General features: G+C 37.6%; 2 protein-coding genes across 2 annotated transcripts; both read left to right on the top strand.

Annotated features, from left to right (window-relative positions):
• Positions 1-4,415: 4,415 nt before the first annotated feature.
• Positions 4,416-5,970, top strand: LOC131975679 (transmembrane protein 158). The gene has a single exon (XM_059338405.1). The coding sequence runs from the start codon at positions 4,612-4,614 to the stop codon at positions 5,311-5,313; it is 702 nt and encodes a 233-aa protein (XP_059194388.1). The 5' UTR covers positions 4,416-4,611; the 3' UTR covers positions 5,314-5,970.
• Positions 5,971-7,613: 1,643 nt separating this feature from the next.
• On the top strand, positions 7,614-23,633 carry cdcp1a (CUB domain containing protein 1a). Its single transcript, XM_059338369.1, has 9 exons — positions 7,614-7,962; positions 9,822-10,025; positions 10,707-11,069; positions 12,201-12,569; positions 15,133-15,324; positions 15,627-15,998; positions 18,264-18,620; positions 20,590-20,677; positions 22,807-23,633. Exons 1-9 carry the CDS (start codon positions 7,899-7,901, stop codon positions 23,246-23,248), a joined length of 2,451 nt encoding a protein of 816 aa, XP_059194352.1. The 5' UTR covers positions 7,614-7,898; the 3' UTR covers positions 23,249-23,633.
• The last annotated feature ends 608 nt before the right edge of the window (positions 23,634-24,241 follow it).

The following is a 24,241-nucleotide window of genomic DNA, read 5'->3' on the forward strand; positions in this document are numbered from 1 at the left end:
TGTCAGAGTAAAAAGATGCATTTTCCAATCATCAGGATCTGTCTAGTTTAACTCTGAGCTGCATAAATGTATTTTTTTTAGGAGACGAGGTCGACAAATTGGCTCACACGCTGACCGCAGCTTGAAACTCTGCTTGCCAAAATGGACCAGGTGTTCAACCACTAGCCCTAATATTTAAACTTTTATTACAACTCTACAGATTAACTGCAGCTGTGTCCCCAGCTGTAAACGTAATCAGATTTACTGTTTGTGATAAAGTGTTGGCTCCAAAAGCACAAAGAGGGTGTGGGTATAGGGATGGCAGGGTGGTGAGTGTGTCCTCTTCAGCATCAGATGCAGCAGCAGCCAGGTGATACACACTGTGTACAAACCTCCTGCTGTTGCAGCACAGAGAAAGCACATGTTTATTGATGTGTCTGACTGCCCCTGAGTGCACAATATGGCTGAGAGAAACAAACAGCAACGTACAGACAGCTCTCAGAGCAGAGAACAGATGAACAAACAAGCAAACAGATTACAGACTGTTGGGTTTACCTCTCAGAGATCTTTTCATTTATACCAGCTACGCACAAAACACAAGCTTTATTGTATTATTAGTATTGTATTTATCTCCTTATATAAGTGATATATAAGCAGCAATGATATGAGCAATAATACCCAGTATCCATGAAAACCACTCAACACAATGGCTGCTTTGATCCTGTGTGAAGTATTGTGTTGGTGCTATTGACTCACGCTGGCTCTCTCTTTACCGCGGCCATTTTTAGTGCCGAGAGAAATAATAAGTGCTTTTAGCTGACAATCACAAATTTAACTTTTTGAATTCATTTCAAAAGGAGTGACGCTTTTTGGACCTTGAGTGTGCTGAATTGGCTCTAATGATGCTAACAGTCAAAGAACAAACCTGACGCAGCCTGTTTATCTGATAACCATAGTAACTAGTTCTGTTTGCAGCACAGAGAAGAGTTGATTTCATGACTGAATAAAAATGATGCATACAGTGTTTCTGGTTTCCAATGGGAATATTTGTATTAAATGTGTCCTGAAATGTTTTTTTCTTGCATTACTGTAGTCTCATCATTAAATACACATGGGCAGAGAGTTGAAGAGAGTTCAGGAGAGAGTAAATTGCCTTCTGACCTCAGTACAAGAGGACCTCAGGTGCTGAGGTCCTCTTGAATAAAGCATTTAAATCCCTACTGGGGTCAGCAGCCACCATTCATGCTGTCAGTGGCGGACTCAGAGGGGGGGCAGGAGGGGCGGCCGCCCCCCCTCATGCCTCCATGGTTAAAAAAGCGCGCTAAAGTGCCTCTAGAGTGGTGAAAACGAGAGGAAGTGCCTCATTGGCTGCCCTTTACACATGCAGAAAAATGATTGGGTGCCCTCTAGGGCAGTGGTTCTCAACCTTTTTGAGTCGCGACCCCCAATTTAACATGCATGTTGTCCGTGACCCCGCTCACTGAACACAATCTCACACGGACAGTTCAGATCACCCAAAAAAGAAACAAAATGAACAAAAAAAGGAAACAAAATGACCAAAAAAGACATAAATTGACCACAAAATGATCAAAAAAGATACAAAACGACCAAAAAGAAAACACAAAATGGCCAGAAAAGAAACAAAATGACCAAAAATGACACAAAATGACCCAAAAAAGAAACAAAATAACCCAAAAAACCCCCACAAAATGACTAGAAAAAAGACACAAAATGACCAAAAAAGACACAAATTGACGACAAAATGATCAAAAAAAGAGTTTGCTCAACTCTGAATTTCTTTGGCACGATTGTAACGCCGCTATGAAATGTCAGCTAATGTTGCGACCACAATTTTGAGTTAGCATTGATACGCTAATGGCTACTCTTGTAGCTGTAACAAGCAGCGCCGCTAGCATCAGTTAGCCGCTAGCATCAGTTAGCTCATCACTAAATACACATGGGCAATGAGTTAAACAGAGTTCAGGAGAGAGTAAATTGCCTTCGCCGTGTCACCTGAGGTGCTGAGGTCCTCTTGAACAAAGCATTTAAATCCCTACTGGGGTCAGCGGTGATTTTCGCCCCTGCCCTTCAAACAGTCTGAGTCCGCCACTGCATGCTGTGCTCAGTGAGCACATTCTGGTTACATGAAGGTTAAAGTTAATCTTTCCTGCGTGGAAAGTAGATTAAATTCTGATCTTTTAGCTCAATCCAACAGTTAAACTCACTGAGGTGATCTTTCTTAGTTGAGCACGTTTCTTAGTTTACACTGTAAAAAAAAAGATAAACAATAGCTACTCAATAAAATTGAGGCAACAGATTGCATGCAATATTATTAATTAAATCTAACTACGTTACAAGTTGAGTTAATAACAACTTAACAGGAAGTGCCTGTCAATTAAAAACGGACTAATTCTATTGTGTTGGATTCATTCAAAATTCTCCTGATTTAGAATTACATACACATAAAGATTATATTTAATGTGATCAAAATAAGTAGATTCTATCTCAAACATTTTTATATTAAAGTTACTTAAACAACTGCCTCAAAATCAAGAACGCATTTATATTTAATACATTTTATCAAATATATTACATAAAATGAAATGACTACATAATAATTTACTACAGTGTATTGTGGCCTTTAGGAGCCAATTACATATAATTTACTCAGGATAAATTGCAGCACCATCACTTTCTGCCTTATTTATATTATGTTATTTTGTGTATTATAGTGTTTATTTTCAGTATTGTTGTATAGTATTCTTTTTATCTTTTTTTTTTACCTTGCACACATAGCATTTTCTAAATATTTTTCATACTATTCATCTATAAGTGAGCTCCTATGACATTTCATTGGACTTGTACATATCTTATCTTAGAAAAATATATAAATAGAATATTAGAAATACAAAAATGTGTTCAGCATCAAAGCTAATATCCAAGGCTGTAGCACTCACTGTGGACACTGATCTCATGTCCTCTGGAGAAGCTTGGGGATTATAGCAACCTGATCTGTTTTATTACACCTAGTGAGTGGGAATTTAATTCCAATATTTTTTGTGTTTGAAAATTTTAATTTGACTCATTTTAAGCCAACCAAATAAACACATGAATAAAGCATTCAGTTCTTTCCCACCAGACTCCCTGGCAGAACAGAGAGGGGTTTTAAATAGCTTTTAAACCTTTATGAGGCTAGAATTCATTTACAAAAAATAAAGGCCTATTATAATACATAAATATGAAAACAGAGGTGGAAGAAATACTTACTTACCTAAGTAAAAGTAGCAATATTACAGTTTTTAAATTATTTGCTCCAGTTGTACAAGTAAAAGTCCTGCATTTAAAATCTGACTAAAATAAAAGTTAAAAATGATTTAAATCAAAATATACTTAAAGTACCAATAGTAAAACTACTAATTATGCCGAATGGCCCATTTCAGAATAATGTATATATCATTTTATTGGATTATAATTATTATGTGGAGCTGATAAATTTTATATCCGGTCGGGTATATTAACCTTTAATAATATATCAAAATGTATTCCTTGTTTTTGATGTAGTTTTGTTGTTGTTGTTGTTGGGGGGGGCGAAATGTGCAAAAGTAGCTAATTTCAAAAAGCTTATTTTTTGTTACGAGGCTAAATTTAAACCCATTTAACAATTCTAATCCATTAATAGGGTGTCCTTTATTGCATTTAACTTGTTTTGACCAGATTTCTTGAACAAATTAAAGTCACAAATTTGATATATGTTATGGAGATGCAAAAGAAAATAACAATAAGAAATGTTAAAATAAGAAATATCATAAACATAAATACCATAAACGCTCAAAGTAACATATATGTCACATCACAGATCTTTGACATTTAGGGCTAGTATTTTTTTTTTTTTTTAAACATCAGAAATGTGTTCTATGTGGTCCACTTATACACATCCTTTAAGGATAACTGGCTCTGGGTTTTTATGGGTTAAACATGACATGGAAATACTCAAGTATGACTTCCACATTTCACCACTATATTGAAAAACACTGCTACAGGTTAATCCCTGCAGGCTGAATGATCAAACTGTATTTCCCTTGTCCACTGTCTCGGATCTGTAAGACTGTAAGAAAAGGACTGGACTGTGTTTCTTTCATTGATGAAGTTACATTGAGCATATGTGTGTGTGAGGATTGCTGACTGGAGATGTGTGTTGAACTTGGCGTTTTCTGTCCCTGCGCACTGGAGGCTCTCCCTCCTCACCACTCCCCTGTGCTTTCGTGCTCAGCGCTCACACCTGAAGTGACAGAGGAGGAGTGAAGCTAAGAGGAGCAGGGAGCTGTGATGAAGGCAGTGCACGCTGCTGCCCAGCCTGCCTGCCTCTCCTGTGAAGCGACAGCAGGGCACATTTGGAGAACAGGTCAGAAGGAAAATATCCAAAGGGAGGGAGGGAGGGGGGGACGCGCGCATGTGACAGGCTTTGGACGTTTCCATTTATACCAGTAAGGCAGGGGATTGAATCTCTCCATCGGGAGCTGCGTTATTAAAAATCACCGGCGGCTGGCGTTTCCAAACATTGCTCTCCTCAGCTCGTCCGTCGCCTGCGGATCGTCACAGCACCATGCGAGCAGGAGAGACGCGCCCTGTGCCATGCTGAACGACTCTCCGACTCTCCTGCTGGCTCTGACAGCTGTGGCCGGACTGCTCCAGCGATGCCAGGGCTGGAGCGACGAAGACCTCCTCCTGCCGCCCATCAACTCCTCCAACAGGTTCCTGGCCAACCTGGAGGTGGACGTGCGCTTCTCCAAGAGGTCCGTGGAGGAGAGCGACGCCTCGCCCGACGCCTCCTCCCTGCAGACTCTGTCCCAGTGCAACGTGAGCGTGCAGAGACTCCTGCCCACCTCGCTGGTGGCTCGCTGGGACAGCAGCTTCGGCTTCCAGTGTGATGTGCTCATCTACACCACCAACAACCACGGAAGGGCTTTTTTCTCCGCGGCGTTCAACAGGGCGATCTCGCCTGTCGTCATCGAGCACCTCGGGGTCACCGGGGGTCAGCAGGAGCTGCGGCTGTGCGTGGGCTGCGGGATGTCCCGGTACCGGAGGTTTGGTCAGGGCAGATCGAGGGGCCAGCAGACCGGGGATCAGGTCACTTTCTGCTGCGTGGATTTCAGCCTCGACGAGCTGAAGGGGGACAAAAGTTGGAGGCTGAACAGAAAACCAATCGAGTCGACACTTGTGGCTTGTTTCATGACTTTGGTCATCATTGTGTGGAGTGTTGCTGCTCTCATATGGCCAGTCCCGATCATTGCAGGATTTCTGCCCAATGGGATGGAGCAAAGGAGACCCAGATAATTGAAATAATCTTTATTATAATTAGCCTGTGCTGCCTATACTATAACTGTAGCCATTCAACTGCTCACCTGAATGAATGAATGAATGATTGAGGAGCTTTGGAGAACTTTTTGATCAAATGCTTTAGTTTTGGGTGTTCTTGTTAGAGCTCCTCCTCATTAGGACAAACAAGGTAAAGTATGATGGAATTATACTAGCCAATAGTAATCTATACTGGGACCAATGTGTTTTGTATACCCTTGTAGGCCTTCCTATAGATTATGTCAACGTAAACTGTGCAAACTTTTCTCTTTAAACAGTGTTTGTATAGTTTTTAATCTTTCTAGAAAGTTTTTTGCCTTATCCCTCCCATGTGTAGGACTTTTGCACTGACAACTGAACTTTAAAGTGTACCTGCCGTATATAACCAGTTAATAGTCATGTTCAAAGTAAATGTAATAGTTTTTTTTCCAATACGTTCTGAAAAATAGATGTTGTTTATGATTGACCTGGAGAGGGTTTCAATAATTATTATATTGTTAGATTTATAATGTCAAGTTCAATATACGTGCTTATTTGTATTCATGTTCCGAAGGTTTCAATGAAAATAAAATTGATTATAGGCTATATCTCAGATTCTGTCTGACCTGTTCTCTGTAGCCTAAATCAATTTACTTGAGACTTATTTCAAATGGGCGCAGCATGTGATCCAAAGTTAAAAAAGGCTTTGTGTCACATTAAATTGTCAGTTTATTAGGAACAACAAGATAAAACTAATGCAATCTAATGCAACAGTTCTGCGATAAAATTAACCTAAATGATGGTTATAAGATAAAAATAATAGAAACACCAGCTGTCCCTATAAATCAGTACAATCCTTCAGCACCATAGACTGAAGCCTCCATAAAGATCATAATGTTGAGTGTATTTTAACATGATTGAGGTGATACATGCATAAATAGAGAGATCTATTCACACTGTTAGTTTTTTCACATACATTGTATAAATGCCTTACTATATGGCTCAATACTTGAGCAGATTGTTTTTTTAGCTAAAAAATATGGACTTATTGTCAGCACTTAAATATCACTCTTTTTGGCAATGCTTCTAGTGTTACATTTTTGATACATAATGAGCAGCATTTTAAAATAGCCAGCTCTGTTAATAATACGTATGTTATATACTGTTCATTAGTTTAAAGTCCAGCAAAATGTGTCAATACTGTATCAGCAAAATCCTGTCCAGCTCTCTCTATTTCATGTTCAGTGCAGATAGGAATTTGCAGAATTAGTCCTCATCTGTTATAAATTGCTGTTTTCTTATTGTTAACAAAACTAAAGAAAGTTTTACCATACAACCCTTTTGAAATGTTAAAAGTAGGACATACCAAAATTGTTTTTCAACTCAGAATCAGTGTATGTTATGTCGCTTTTCCAGTTGAGAGCAGAATATCAGCCTGATCTATAAACAAAGCTGTTTGTATCCTGCTGAGCTGACGGATCAGTTTGTAACCATTACAATTTCAGAGTAGATGTTTATCTGTAAACATGAGCTTTTAATAGGCCAATACAGTCCATTAATCATTTAATTCATATTTAAAAAAAATACACTCAGTGGTCTGATTATTAGGTGCTTAATCTGGCAAGCAGATTGTATAATCTCAATTAAGAAAAATACCATTAAAAATATCTAAAATCTATTCAGCTAAGTGTTCATATTGAGAGCTGTGATACTGTAATATATCACATGGCTATTTATACATTATAATTATATGTACAGTCATGGAAAAAAATAGTAGACCACCCTTGTTTTCTTCAGTTTCTCTGCTAATTTTAATACCTGGTACAAATAAAGTTACATTTGTTTGGACAAATATAATGATAACAACAAAAATAGCTCATAAGAGTTAAAGTTAAGATAGATATAATAGATATATAGATATAAGCTGATATCTAGCCATTTTCCATGATTTTCTTGATAATTTGCTTTTGGTTATTATCAAGAAAACCATGGAAAATAGGCAGATATCAGCTTATATCTGTCCAAACAAATGTACCTTTAGTTGTACCAGGCATTAAAATGAACAAGATATTGGAGAAAACAATGGTCTGATATTTTTTTTCCATGACTGTCGTTAAAATATTGGTATATATTTTGTTTGGCCAAACTGTTTTGTCAAACTGTAGTCTTGTTTTTATTTTATTTTTTTTAATACAAAATATAAAAATCCATCTGAAACCTTTAATAACTGACTATTAACTTGTCTAAATAATTTTTTTAAATTACTTTTTTTTTAAATAATTTTGCAGAAATAACTTTTTTTAAATCGCGGACGTTATAACGCATTAAAAAAACTCCGCACCTGCCAAGATGGCCGACGCGGCCACGCCTTTCCATTACCTGGTGCTCTTCCACTCCCTTGGCTGCTGACACACTCACTCATACAGGAAGTGGAGGAGTTGTATTTCTCAATAACTGCGTGCTGTAACTTCACGTAAACGACAAGAAAATGTGGCGCAGGAAGGTCGCAGGTGTGGACGAGACTGAAATATGAAAAATGCGCAGATTTCCCTCCGGATCAAAATAGAAGTTCACTGTCCGAAAGCATGTCCTTCTCAAGAGTCTCGTTTCGGCTTTTACTCCTTACACTCGCCGTCTTCACTGTGTCAGGTAAGTTAAAGATTAATTAATAACCAGCGGGTCAGAAATGCTGATAAGGTGTAATATCTACTGTTTAAATATGGACACTGATTATTCCTCAGAATACAAGAGAGTGATTGTAGGGAAACATGGAGAGAAACATGGAGATCTCATCATACATTATTATTATTATTGTTATTATGTATCTCTTCGCTGTTATTATTGTGCTGATTACTGCTAATATCGCTGCTGATGAATTGTTGGGACCTGAATAGCTTTAATAGTCGCATTGATTAGTTGGCAAATTAACTTGTAAAGCAGGATCAAAAATGAAAGAGAGAAAAAAGGCCCTGTAATCTTTTTGTTTTTGAGTGAAGTGAGCAGCTTTTTTGTTGTCTGTTCAGCTGAAACCTCATCACCATGTGTCATGTGTCAGATGATAGGTTGTGTCTGTTTTGTCCACTCCAGAAACATATGCAGACATGTATATATAGAAAGAGAAATAATAGAGTGTAAAGCAGGATATGTGAGACAATAGAGAGTTGATTGGAGCAGCACATAGGGAGCTGTTGTGTGTGAACATGGCTGTGTTTGCTCAGCTCAGGCCTGGTTAGTCATAGAGGGAGTGAGCCAAGCTGTCGGCTCAACGCAGTTAGTCATTATGACTTTAACTGTGAATAAAAGCGTGTGTTTAATACTAAGCATGCGTCTTTATATTCTGATACTCAGTGACATCTTAGTGGTGATTTCATCTTGATATTTAGGATATTCAGGACTGGACATCTGGTAGTTGTTTTTTTTTTTTTTACATTTCTGTCTAGGGGTGGGCGATATGGCCCTAAAAGAATATCACGATATTTCAGGCTATTTTTGCGATAACGATATTCTTGGAGATATTACCAGATACTTAAAAATATATAGAAAATGTGTTTTTTTTTCTGTATGAATAAAAAATGTAGTGTGAAGTGCAAAATCTCAACAGTTGCCAAATACAAAAAAGTTTACTCTTGACTCGAGAGCAGTAGTTCTCAACCTTTTTGAGTCGCGACCCCCAATTTAACATGCATGTTGTCCGCGACCCCCACTCACTGAGCACAATCTCACACGCACAGTTAGAAAAAGACACAAAATGACTAAAAATAGACACAAAATGACCAAAAAAAGGAAACAAAATGACCAAAAAATACACAAATTGACCACAAAATGCTAAAAAAAAGACACAAAATGACTAAAAAAACACAAAATGACCAAAAAAAAGACACAAAATGACCAAAAAAGACACAAAATGACCAAAAAAGACACAAAATGACAAAAAAAAAACACAAAATCACCAAAAAAGACATTAAATGGCCAAAAAGACTAAAACACATGAACACTTTAACACAGTGGAGACAGAGCTGACTTCCAAAATGATTTGGCGACCCCCAGAAATCATCTCGCGACCCCATTTGGGGTCGGGACCCCAAGGTTGAGAATAGCTGCTCTAGAGTATGAGAAAATAATAAAAATAACCATTTAGGGGTTCCGGGGGAAAATTTTAATGACATTTTGTAAAGGAGAATAAAGGTTCTTGTATGTTTTATTTAAGGCTCTTATTTTGACAGTCTTCTTGCAAGTTCTGTGGTGGATTCTGTTAACACACTGTGCTCTTATTTTGAAAGTTGCATGTGTTTAGCGACAGAGAGTAAGTAGCTTTTTGTGATTAAAACAACTTTAATTGTTAGCTAATGTTAGCTCGTGGCTAACGAAATGCATAATGCGGCAGTGTTTGGAGGGCAGCTCTGCATTTTTTTTAACCATAAAAAAAATATACTGATATTATCGTGAACGATACGATATGGCACACCCCTATTTCTTCTCTTTTTATCATATTTTAACATTTTTTTCAGGGTTGCCGCAGATCCTCGCCCCTGACCAAGGCTCCACCATCCGCTTCAGCAGCAGTCAGGTCAAAGGTTGCCGGGTGTGCTCCGGGGCAGGATCTTCAAAAAAATGTAGTCCATCATTCCTTGAGGTTAAAGCATCTGTATTGTTGGATTTTGAATGCTCCAAACCTCAAGATGTGTTCAGTGTGGAAATTGAGCGAAATATAGGTGAATATTGTACTGAAAGAAAAATGAATTTTTACCTTAACCCATAAGAACCCATGGTGACAAACACTTTAAATCTTCTATAATCTCCCATATTCAGCTTTATGCTTCACCTTAACTCATTAAATCCCAAAGCGACACATACTCAACACCCTGGTGTGACTGGAAACAGAAATCTAAAAAAGTAGTTTAAACCCGTTTAACAATTCTAATCTGTTAGAGTGTCCTTTATTGCATTTAACACTATTAGGGTTTGTTATTTGTTTTTATTTATTATTGATTTATTATTATTTTGTTACTTAAAACCAAATCTGAAAAATAATTTGTTGTTACACGATTGCACTATTAATGTCACAATTTAAATATATGTTGTGGAGATGCAGAGAAAAAGGCAAATTTGTGTTTCTGTAAGCAGAAAAGGTGTTGAGTTTATTTATATTAAAATAAGAAACATCATAAAAAAATAATACCATAAACACCCAATGTGACATATATGTCACATCGCAGATCTTTGACATTTAGGGGTAGTATTTTAAAAAAACAACATCAGAAATGTCCACTTGGTCCGTGGTATATCCCCCATAATTTTGGTTCAAGGATAAATAGGTCTGGGTTCTTATGGGTTAAAAATGTCTTAAATTATTGTGCAACTGTTTGTTGTAACATTTTAAAATCTCCTCTCAGAATGTTCCACAAAGTCATGCAGTGGCCACATCATCCAGTCTCACTCCGACTCACTTCGTTTGTTGGATTTTAACCGTAAATTCACCTGGAAGCTGAAGGCGTCTGCACCCAAAGCGGTCAAAATAGACTTCACCAACACGGGTCTAAGACAGATTAATCCGTCCGAGAGATGTCCAGACAGACACAGCTACACCCTTCAGGCCTTCGAGACTTCAGGAAAAGTGGCCGTGGGGAAATACTGCAGAACGGGACCTGTCACTAACGCTCAAATATTGAATCAAAGTAGCTTTTCAGTGGACGTACCAGCAAGGCTGAAACTGCAGAACGGCCGGTTTGATGTCTCTGTCGGGGAGGAAATTAAAAGTGAGTTTAAATTTCATGGTCTGAATAACCTCTTGTGTCTTATGTGTCAGACATAACATTATTTGACTGTTGTATTTGTTAGAGCCATTTTGTACATTGTGGAGAAGCTGCTAAATAATTCAGATTTGTATTTCATAAGTTTATAGTTCTTTATTGAGGTTGTAGGAATGCCTATTAGTTCGTAGGAATTGCACTCTTCTTATTGGCTGAGATGTGTGTAACGTCATAATTGCTTACTTTGCTTTTAATTAGGATTATGGAGACGAGGAGAGCACACTAGTTTTTGACCGTGCTTATAATTATTATTATCAGTTTATTGTTTGTAATGCTCAAACGAAAGGTTTTCAATAAACCATAAGAAAGAAACTGTGGGATTTTTTCCGCTTAAGACATGCGTCAGCTACATCCTCACGCTCCATAATTGAAGTGTGCGTTTTAAAGGAACACTCCACCGTTTTTTCATATTAAAACATGTTATTCGGTCAAGTAAGACGAGTTGATACAGACCTCTTGCGTCTCAATGCGTGCACTCAATCGCCCTGGCGCGCGGCGCCACTTGGCTAGCACTTAGCTTAGCCCAGTTCATTCATTAGGATCCAAACAGATGGACAGTTAGAAGCGACCAAACTCCTCCACGTTTTCCCTATTTAAATACAGCTACACGAGTAGTTAAACGACCAAGTATGGCGACACAAAATAAAACGTGGCGCTTTTCTAAGCGGATAAAAAGTAATATCATCACTCCTGAAAAATATTCTCCCCTCAGGAGTGATGATATTACTGCGCCGAGTCGAAGTGCTCCCAAGTGCTATTCCGCCATACATTATAGTTCTCCTTTTTATCCGCTTAGAAAAGCGCCACGTTTTATTTTTATGTCGCCATACTTGGTCGTTTAACTACTCGTGTAGCTGTATTTAAATAGGGAAAACGTGGAGGAGTTTAGTCGCTTCTAACTGTCGATTGAGGGGATTGTCAGGGCGATTGAGTGCACGCATTGAGACGCAAGAGGTCTGTATCAACTCGTCTTACTTGACCGAATAACATGTTTTAATATGAAAAAACGGTGGAGTGTTCCTTTAAGTAAAACTAGACAGAGCCACACTAACAGTATTTTTCTTTTTTCTCTCACAGCCCTCGCCAAAATTACACTGACGCTACCAAAAGGGATGTCGTCCTCAGAGTTGCTCTCTCCAAACTACCCGGACAGTTTTCCTGACGATGACGTGATGGAGTGGTACTTTCAGGTCCCGGACAAACACAAGACAGTGGTTCAGTTCTTTAATCTCACACAGCCAAAGTGTCTGAAGAAGGAGCCAGCAGTGGAGTACCAGGGCAAAGGGAGAGGGGCGTTGGTGCTGAAACTGACAGACCCACAGGAGACCCAGTATCAGGGAGACTTCTCCCTGCTGCTGAGGAACTGTGAGATGGACAGAAGACGTGCTGGTTCATCTGGACTGTCACTGAACCTCAAGGTGTCTTCTTCAAGTTCAAGTCAACCAGGTCAGTGCATCAGCTTTTAGCTCTGCCAAGATGTTAAAGATGTTAATATGTCTGTGGAAAAAAACTGGGGTAACGCTTTATAATAAGGTCCTTAATTTATTTATTTATTACTATATTTCTATAGCACCTTTCAAAACCAGGGTTACAAGGTGCTTTACAAAGTACATTATCATGGGGGCAAATTTTAATGACATTTTGTAAAGGAGAATAGAGGTTCCCGTATGTTTAATTTAAGGCTCTTATTTTGACGGTCTTCTTGCAAGTTCTGTGGTGGATTCTGTTAACACACTGTGCTCTTATTTTGAAAGCTGCATGTGTTTAGCGACAGAGAGTAAGTAGCTTTTTGTGATTAAAACAACTTTAATTGTTAGCTAATGTTAGCTCGTGGCTAACATTAGCTAACATTAACATGGTTCATCTGGACTGTCACTTAACCTCAAGGTGTCTTCTTCAAGTTCAAGTCTACCAGGTCTGTGCATCAGCTTTTAGCTCTGCCAAGATGTTAAAGATGTTAATATGTCTGTGGAAAAAAATGGGGTAACGCTTTATAATAAGGTCCTTTATTTATTTATTTATTACTATATTTCTATAGCACCTTTCAAATCCAGGGTTACAAGGTGCTTTACAAAGTACATTATCATGGAGGCAATACAACAGTTAAAACAAAAATAACAGAACATCATCAAAAACAGTGAACAAGCAAAAATAATAGGATACAAAATTAAAATATGTGTAAGAACGTTAGAAATCATTGCACAAATGCCATAATAACCATTAATCAACAAGTAATAAGGCATTGTTCTCGCTTTAGATCCGGTAGTTGCAAAAAGCATAGTTAACTTATAGTTAACTTATAATAGATGAGCAATAAAGTATATTTTAATATCAATAAGCAAACAAAATAAGATTAATAAAGGCATGGCAAAGACATAATGGGTGGGTCATGGGTGTTTGTAATGCCATTATTAACACTTATATAAGCTTATAAACACACAATAATGTTAATAAGCATCTTGTAAGGACTTACAAGGGCCTTATTACTTGTTAATTAATGGTTATTACAAGGACCTTAATATAAAGCATTACCAAAACTGGTAGATGGATCTTAAGCCAGACGAAAGTTTTGTTTTTGCTCTCATTTTGTCATTTTTGGTGACAGCAGGCAGCTGTTTTTATGCAAAAAGCTGTAAAAAGCCCGCAGTCCACGACCGCACTCAGACTAGTGACCATATAGAGCATCTAGCAGCTAAAGAGCCGGATGTTTCCCACTGTAGACAGTGATTATTGGACTTAGATCAATTTTGTGGCCAGAAACTCGACTCCGAATGGATTCTCATGTTGCTTCCTGTCTGCTGGATACATCAACAGGCAATTGTTTACTAACATATTCGCCATATTCAATAAATAAGGTAACAAATTAGATGCTTTTACTTCAAATAGTCTGTCAGTGTCAATTATTTGAGGTAAAATAAAAAAATAATAAAACAAATCTTAGAATGTTTGAAGCTGAAAATGTATCATGTTTCAGATAGTTTCGTAAAATAGGTTAAAAAAATGTGTCAATTCACTTTTAAATCAGCAAATTAAACATGAAAGAAGGTTTTTTGGGCATGTGGAGTTCAGTATATGTTCAGAAAATAATTCAAGGATGAATGCTATCTCTACATGTTGCAGCAGGTAGTGATTACTAATTATAAATAATGTGGGTTTTTTTCACCGTCTTATCATGTTACAACAAGGCTGCAGTTTCATCAGTCAGGAGTTTGATAGAATTGTTTTTTTGAGACGGCTTCAGTGTGGATGAGTAATGAAGCGGTGACGTGGAGAGGGGCCCCGTGGCCTTTATCTGAGCCCTCAGGTCTCAGGTTCGGGGAGCTCTGAGATTGCCTCATGGCCGAGTCATCACTGACTCCGCTGGATCATTATTAGGAAATACTTCCTTCGAAGAGCGGGGGAATCCCCTTCAGCTCTATCAGACAAATCAAAACTCCTGTTGGTTGTGATTAGAAATGCAACATGCCCGCTCATTTACATAGAAAAAGGCAACAGAGGTGCTCCACAACCTGAAACTTGAGAAACTTAGGTTTACACTAAGAAGCTCCCTGAAATTGTTTCATGTCACATGGGATCCCTTTATGAACTATATAGACTCTTTAGACTTCTCCTCTGAGCTGGAAGACTAATATCTGCTACTGTATTTTATTTATTCATCTATTTATTGTTTATTATTGTTGGTTTTCTTTTTTTTTGTGTGTTTTTATTTTATTCGATTGTTGTTATTCGTCTGGTTATCTGTTTGTTTTGTTTGACTTCTCTTCCCTTCTGTTTCTTCCCTTTTGGTTAGACTTGGGGTTGGCCTGCTAGTGGGTGGGGGGTGGGGGTATGGGGAGGGAATGGACATTCAGCTGTAATATTGGATACCTGTTTTGTAACCTTGTGGCATTACACTGTCTGTCTAAAATGTTCAAAACTTTATAAATAAAGTTGGGAAAAAAAAGGAAAATAAAGAAAAGAAAAAGGCAACAGAAGAAATGCTTATATCTTCTTGTTCTGTCTTCCATAGTGATGTGTAAAGTGGATGTCAGCAGAATGGAGGGCCTTTCTCTGCACATTGAGAAGCTGAAACATTCCTCCGACTGTGAGATGAAAATAAAGTCTCTGCCGAAGGAGAAGATCGCAGTCACGTCCAAGACTGAGCTGATGTTCAAGGGCTGCCTTCCTGAAGACGTACAGATCACCGCCACCAGAGTCATAGGTATATATATACAAATACTACAAAACGACGTATCCGCTTTCCAGGCTTCAATGGGTTAATGCTGTATCTGCAGTGGAAATGAAATAGAGAAATGGGTTTGGTACTAGAGTGAGTGAGTCCAGTCTTGCCGAAGCATGCACTGGAAATAAAGCAATACAAACAGTTTCTTTGATATAATTTATTTCGATCGTTGAATAAAAAGCTTTTTTTGTGTTATTTTGGCAAACTGACACTTTTGTTTTGTTCCTAAATGAAGAATTGATGAACTCCTCTTGATGCTAACTACCTGTGTTTGATGTCAGAGTGTCGTCGCTTCAGAGACTGCCCAAAGACTCCGGTCCGTCTGTCCATGCCGGTGCTGCAGAGCTGCCTCCCCGCCCCTCTGACCAGCGTGACCTGGACGCTCCGTCCTCCTGACCACGGCACCGTGGAGCTGACCTCGGCCTCCGGGCCCCTCAAGCAGTCGCTGCCTGGGCAGGAGTGCAACGACAGCATCATTATCAAAATGGCCGAAGACGACGACACTCCCATCGGCACCTTCTGTCCTCAGGGAGCCATACAGAAGCTCCAAATCCACACTAATGTGACCGTCACTGCGTCCGGCATGAAGGGTCAAATAATGAGGACGGCTATGAAGCATGTGCTGAGCGCCATCATGAAAGAGGAGATATCAGGTAATGAGCAGCTGCAATAGAATGAAATAAATGTGTGTTTTTCAGTGATACTTAACCCATAAGAACCCAGACTTATTTATCCTTGAAGGAACATTAACCCATAAGAACCCACGGTGACACCCGTGTAACAAACACTTTAAATCTTCTTGAACAGGGGTCTCAAACTCAAATTATCTGGGGGCTGCTGGAGGCAGTATCAAAATTACTAAAAAAAAAGACACAAAATGACAGAAAAAACTAAATTACTTAAAAAAGACACACAATTACTAAAAAAAGACACAAAATTACTGAAAAAAACACTAAATTACTTAAAAAAGACACAAAAAAAGACACAAAATCACAAAAAAAGACACAAAATCACAAAAAAGACACAAAATGAGAAGACCGAATAACCAAAAAAAACCCGCAGAAGGCACAAAATGACAAAAAAGACACAAAATGACCAACAAAAGACACAAAATAACAAAAAAAAATACACAACAACAGACACAAAATGACACAAAAAGACACAAATGACCAAAAAAGACACAAAATGACTTACAAAGACACGAAAATTATTCAAAAATGCACAAAATAGCCCAAGACTCCATAGAGTTAATGAGTTAAGGTGAAGCATAAAGCTGAATATGGGAGATTCTAGAAAATTGAAAGTGTTTGTTACATGGGTGTCACCATGGGTTCTTATGGGTTAAGGGGGATCTACCACAGAACAAGTGGACCACATAGAACACATTTATGATGTTTTTTCAAAATAATTCTACCCCTAAATGTCAAAGATCTGTGATGTGACATAAACGTTACATCGGGCGTTTATGGAATTTATGTTTATGATATTTCTTATTTCAAAATAAATAAACTAGACACCTTTACTGCTTTCAGAGACACAAATTTGCCTTTTTCTGACGTATATGTCACATCGATATTTTTGTTACTTGTTTTATAATAATTTGTTCAGGAAATATGGTCAAAACAGGTTAAATGCAATACAGGACATAACAGATTAGTTAATTAGTTAAATGGGTTTAAACTTGAAATTAATTTCCAGTCACAGCCATATTTTGGAGAAGTCACTTCTTGTCGCATTAATTAAGGGAATTAACGGGTTAAGGTGAAGCATAGCTGAATATGGGAGATTATAGAACATTTTAAGTTTTTGTTACATGCGTGTCACAATGGGTTCTTATGGGTTAATATTCTTTTCTTTCTAATCATATTCAGAACAATACATATTCACTGTAGCACCAAAGAAAGACTCTCCTGTCCTTTTACATTTACATTCAGTCATTTAGCAGACGCTTTTGTCCAAATCGACTTACAGGAGCAATAAAAACAAACAATGAAGATATATTGCAATAAGAGCTATTAGTGCATTAATAAGTGCTAGTTACAATTCTTTGAGGAGTAGAATTATGGTGTGGTGCTAGGAGAGAAGATGCTCTCTGAATCAGGGCGTTTAGCTACAGTACAGGCCAAAAGTTTGGACACACCTTCTCATTCAATGCGTTTTTCTTTATTTTCATGACTATTTACTGATCATCTGAAGTGGTTTTATTGTGCAGGCTGGCAGGAGGCGTTACAGTAGTCAAGTTTTGAGATGACAGCAGCTTGTGTCAAGAGTTGAGTGGCATGTTGAGTTAGGTAAGGTTGGATTTTTCTGATGTTGTAAAGTGCAAAGCGGCATGAGCGGGTAAACTGAGGAGACATGACTGGAAAAGGTGAGAAAGAGGAGATATCAGGTGTTACGACCCGGCTCTATTTTGTGAGCTGAGGTGGAGCGCAACACTGGGAGGTTCTGGTTAAATCAGGTGTTTATTAACCAGTAAGAGAAAACTTTTATACAACAAAAAGAGACTGTATGGGGCTGACAATAGACAATACAATATACAAATAAAATAAATTACCAAACTCTTGGCTTAAACAAAACTAAGAGACAAAAGGAGGTTAGCACCCATAAGCTTTCACCAAACAAACTAAGATTTAAACAATGTCCAAACTCTTGGTATTCTTTAACTAACAAATTGATAAACTACAGAATCAAGCAATACTGCTACCACACACAACAATACAATACTCCTATTTTCCACAAATTGATATGACCAACAGCAAAGGCAGACTGCTCACTGTCTCACAGCCGCCATGAACTGTGGACACATGACCCTTTTATAAGGTGCAGCCCGTTGATTGTAATGAGCAGCTTCAATAAAATGAAATAAATGTGTGTTTTTCAGTGATACTTAATATTCTTTTCTTTCTAATCATATTCAGAACAATACATATTCACCGTAGCGCCAAAGAAAGACGCTCCTGTCCTGTTGGGTACTCCTGGTTGGCCGAAGGGGATGAAACCTTCGTCCACCGTCTCCTGGATCGTCTCTGTGCCCCCGAAGATGGAGGCTCACCTGATGTTCCCCCAAGTCAACCAGCCCAAGTGCAGCACGCACCACACAGGCATCAAAGTCCAGAGAGTGGGCTGCCCCGAGGAGGAGTACAGCCGCAGAGAGGACGAGGAGAGGGAGAGTGAGCTCACCGTCTCCGATAACTTCTACCTCAACATGTCCAACTGTGTCCCTGAAAGAGATGACTTCAGCGTCATCGCCAAGATCACCCTGCAGAAGAGCAAGAGTAAGAGGACATTTCTGCTAAAATCAACCTCACACCGACACTTCACAGACAATATTGGTTAATATTCATTCTGGGGACAAGGAATTACAGTCCTTTCAACACTGATGCTGCCCAGTCTGTTAGAATCACCTTGTATATAATGTTACTTCTGTTGACTTTGTCCTGTTAATTTATACTCAGTTGATAATATATTAGGGCTGGGCGATATGGCCCTAAAAGAATATCACGATATTTCAGGCTATTTTTTGCGATAACGATATTCTTGACGATATTACCAAATACTTTTTTTAGTCTGTATGAATAAATAAAAATCTAAAATGTAGTGTGAAGTGCAAATCTCAACAGTTGCCAAATACAAAAAAATGTACTCTTGACTCTAGAGTATGAGAAAATAATAAAAATAACCATTTAGGGGATCCGGGGGCAAATTTTTATGACATTTTGTAAAGGAGAATAAAGGTTCTCGTATGTTTAATTTAAGGCTCTTATTTTGACAGTCTTTTTGTATGTTCTGTGGTGGATTCTGTTAACACACTGGGCTCTTATTTTGAAAGCTGCATGTGTTTAGCGACAGAGAGTAAGTAGCTTTTTGGGATTAAAACAACTTTAATTGTTAGCTAATGTTAGCTCGTGGCTAACGAAATGCATAATGCCACTACATCAAGAAGTAGGAAAGTCATGATATGCATTTTTTTTAACCATAAAAAAATATACCGATATTATCGTGAACGATACGATATGGCGCAGCCCTATAATATATGTGGCTTAAAACAATTTAAATGAAAAACAACGATGTTTCCCTCTTTTGATACAAGACTTAATCCACATTTTTTGGGGGAATTATATTACTTTCTGACTGAAACAAACTCATGGATGGGCTTAGCTAAGCTAGGATGAATACCTTTTTTTTTTTAAATAAACGTTATATAAATCAGATTTATTATATTGTTATTATTATAAGTATCGCTAGAGATGACCAACACTTTGATCCAGGTTTAAATGCTCTAACAACATGTACGCACGTTAATGTTAATTTGTCCAATACTTTGTTTTATGACCAAACAAACATTTCACAAGGACAAAGCACTGCAGTCACATTTTCTTGCATCGTTGTAGACTTTCAGTGCTGTGTTGTGACCAAGGTTATAATAGTTTTGGATTTTTCATTAGTTTTAGTTTTAATTTCGTTGTGAATTTTTGTTTTCAAATTCAGTTAGTTTTAGTTCGTTTTTAGAGTGAGTTTGCTAGTTTTAGTTTAGTTTGTATTAGTTTTAGTGTTAGTTTTAGTTTTTTTGTAATGGGTATGTGCTTTCATTTCCTTTGGTTTATTCATCTCAGCCCCAATAAGGTTTTTAACTCTTACAGTTCTGGGTGTTTTGTATTTTGGTTGAAGTGTAGACATCCCAGTCTCAGTAAACATATTTACCATGTGTTCCTGCATGTTGAAATAGAAACACTGAATTATGTATGAAAAAAGTTGACAAAGACGAAAACTTAGGACATTTTCACTATAATTTTAGTTAGTTTTAGTTAGTTTTGTAACCACACAATACAGTTTCAGTTAGTTATGGTTTTTAAAAAAACTCTTGTTTTTATTTTTATTTCAGTTAACGAAAATGTTTTTTCAATTTTAGTTTTCGTTATTTTGTTAGTTTTCGTTAACTATAATAACCGTGGTTGTGACTCTGCCCAAATATTCCCAAGAAACAAAACTATCATTTTTTCTCTATATTTTTTGAGAACCTTACATTTTGGTATTTGTTAACTTTTATTTTATTTTATTTAACCTTTATTTAACCAGGAAAGTCTTATTGAGATTAAAAATCTCTTTTACAAAAGAGTCCTGGCCAAGACAGGCAGCAACTAACTTAACCTCCAGGCTTTCATTACAAAGATTGCACATTTAATTTAGTGTATAATAGAAAATATTAATAAAAGATTGAATCTGTTACTGTTTCCTCTCATTCAGACGTTCTGCTGACGACCATCCTGAGTGTGGTGGCTTCTCTGCTGGTTATATTTGTCATCGTGCTGGTGGTGGTCTGTGTGGTGATCAGGTAAGTGCTTCAGGTTTTATTCTTTAACTTATAACTAGGTATATTTATCTTTTGAATTGATAACTTGTAGAAAGAATACCACAAATTATTGTTTTAGTAACCTATGTAATTAGGGGTAAAGTGCAAGAATTTGAAGAGGTGTGGACACCCTTAATGGACTTTCTCAAGCAACAGTAGATTATATTTATCTGTAAGCATAATGAGTGTAACAATCTTTTTATTTAAAAAAAAAAAAATTATTATTTGTTGTATTTGTTATTTTATATTCACACACTTTTTTATTTTATTTTAATTTTTATTCATTTTATTTAATTTATTTTTTTGTGTATGTGTGTTCAGCGGGGTCTGCCTGCTTTTCATTATGTGGCTAGTGTGGTGAGTGTATGTTCTTATTGAAAATTAATAAAAACATTGTTCAAAAAAAATTATTGTTTTAGTAAATATAGTAGAGATACAGTGTCTTACCAGACATCATGTCTTTCTTAACTGGTCCAATAGTTTGATGCTGTATATAACACTCAATCTCTAATCGTCCTGTCTCTCTGTGTTAGAAAAATAGCTTGAGGAAACCTTGAAAAATTAATAATCTGACTCCAACACCAAAAATCTCACTTCACCTATTTTCCTCTGCGCAGTCGTTGATGGGGAATGATGAGCAGGAGACGTCTCAATATAACATATTTTTATTACAATATGTCAAAAAATGTGCAATACAGAGATCTCCGGGTCTAAAAACTCATGTCCCTGTTACACACAGACAGGTTTCAGTTTGTGAAGTCTGAACCTCGTCTCTCTCCCTTCGAACCCATTAAATACTAACAATGTTTACTAAACATGAAAGTAGATTTCTTCCAGGAAGTCCCGCCTTCTTGATCCGTTCAATCTTGCTGCCCGGAAAAAAAAAGGCCGGCACATCAAGTCCTGACCTGGCCTCTTCTCCAGAACATTCAACAAAACCTCCTGCCTTGTTATGTCTTACAGAGATATAACAGGAGCCAAAGGGTTTTCACTGTCTTACATGGATTCTGAAGTCTAAAAAATATACAACAGACCAAGGTTATTATAGTTAACTAAAACTAACGAAATAACGAAAACTAGAATTGAAAAAACATTTTCGTTAACTGAAATAAAAATAAAAACTAGAGTTTTTAAAAAAACGATAACTAACTTAAACTGTATTTTGTGGTTACAAAACTAACTAAAACTAACTAAAATTAGAGTGAATATGTCCTTAGTTTTCGTCTTTGTCAACTTTTTTCATTCATAATTCAGTGTTTCTATTTGAACATGCAACACATGGTGAATATGTTTACTGAGACTGGGATGTCTACACTAGAACCAAAATTCAAAACACCCAGAACTGTAAGAGTTAATAACCTTATTGGGGGCTGAGATGGATAAACCAAAGGAAATAAAGGCAAAATTTATTATGACCTCTTTCAATCTGGCATCCAAAACATAGCCCATTACAAAAAAACTAAAGCTAACACTAAAACTAATAAAAACTAAACTAAAACTAAGCATTTTCAAAAAATAAAAACTAAACAAAAACTAGAAAACTCACTGTAAAAACTAACTAAAACTAACTGAATTTGAAGACAAAAATTCACAACGAAATTAAAACTAAAACTAATGAAAAATCCAAAACTATTATAACCTTGCAACAGACAATAATATTCTTTGTGATTATAGAATCTTAATCAGTTTAAGCAAATGAAATATATGTAATTAAAGTAATCACAGTTTCTAAACCAACATTAACACACAAACATAATCATTGTATCAAAATCATATTGTCTGATTAATAGCACCAAGGTTGACCTTTGATAGTGACCTGTGTCAAGCACAGAGTCGGACAAAAGAAACCGTGTAGTCAAATCATTTAAACAACGTAGAACAGGGGTCTCAAACTCGCGGCCCGCGGGACAATTGCAACCCTCGTGTTTTTCAGTCATTTTGTGTCTTTTTTGGGTCATTTTGTGTCTTTTTTTAAATAATTTTGTGTCTTTTATGGTAATTCTGTGTCTTTTTTTGTTCATTTTGATACTGCCTCCAGCGGCCCCCAGGTAATTTGAGTTTGAGACCCCTGACGTAGAATAATCAAATGATTCTAACATCCGTCCAAACAGGAAGAAGAAGAAGAAGCTGAATCATGAAGTGTCCATCTACAATCCAAACGGCACCGTCTTCCTGCCGGGACAAAACGGTTTCCCAAAAGCACGTGAGGACGATGACGCCCACGTGTACGAGTCCATCGAGGACACGCTGGTCTACACGCACCTGCTGAGGAAAGGAGCAGAGATGGGCGTCTACGGAGAGTTTGACACACACCAGCCCTTCCACGGACACACAGACTCCCAGAAGCCTCTGGTCTCTAGAAACACCGGAGCAGACGACATGCCCGTCGGAGCGTACCAGGACTTTCAGCACGCGGCTCAACAAGCTCCTCCGCTCCCCAACAGGCCTCCCAGCCACCATGTCCAGCCCATGGTGGACAATGAGATTTACCAGAGCGAGGAGGAACAGTCTCCGAATCTGGGGCTGCGGCTGGAGCCAGAGGGAGGGAACTGAGGAGGAGATTGGATTCAGCTTTCTGCTTTTCGTCTTGACCTACTTGAACTTTGAGATATTCATTCCCTGGCATCTCTGTGATTACCTGCCTTGCAAGAAGCCTTTATCTTTTTTTTTTCCTCTTGAGCATAGTTTTGCAGCAAAGCCAGACACACACAAAATAACCCTTTTCAAACCTCCCTGCAGCTGTTACCTTGTTTTTATCTCAGATGAAGGCGTTACATAATAATTCTCTTTTACCTTTTACTGTTAGTGGCACTATGAAAAGATCTTATGTTGATTTTGGACACTTATTGAGACATTTTGTACATACAGTACAGGCCAAAAGTTTGGACACACACCTACTCATTCAATGCGTTTTTCTTTATTTTCATGACTATTTACATTGTAGATTCTCACTGAAGGCATCAAAACTATGAATGAACACATATGGAATTATGTACTTAACAAAAAAGTGTGAAATAACTGAAAACATGTCTTGTATTTTAGATTCCTCAAAGTAACCACCCTTTGCTTACTAGAATATAAGACATGTTTTCAGTTATTTCACACTTTTTTGTTAAGTACATAATTCCACATGTGTTCATTAACAGTTTTGATGAATCACAATGTCAATAGTCATGAAAATAAAGGAAACGCATTGAATGAGAAGGCGTGTCTAAACTTTTGGCCTGTACTGTATAATGGTTGTTTATACAGGAGCAAACGTGTGTGCTGTTTACATGCTGAGTTTTTTATGCTTTTAACATTAAATCGGTGGAAACAGAGGACACTGCTGCTGCAGTACGCTCCAGTTTTATGGCGTGAAAACAACATGATGCTGGGCTGTATTGCAGGAGATTGCAACACCAGTGTATGTGCATGCAGCAGTAACTGTCTGTCATTTATCACTGCTTGTGCACCTGCTAGGGACGTCTAGTAGCATTACACCATACATGTGCCTTACAGAGGCAAAACTGCTAATACAGTTTAGGATCTTGGAGTTGTTTTCAC

Source organism: Centropristis striata, chromosome 8 (assembly GCF_030273125.1).
Source record: "Centropristis striata isolate RG_2023a ecotype Rhode Island chromosome 8, C.striata_1.0, whole genome shotgun sequence".
Taxonomy (NCBI): domain Eukaryota; kingdom Metazoa; phylum Chordata; class Actinopteri; order Perciformes; family Serranidae; genus Centropristis; species Centropristis striata.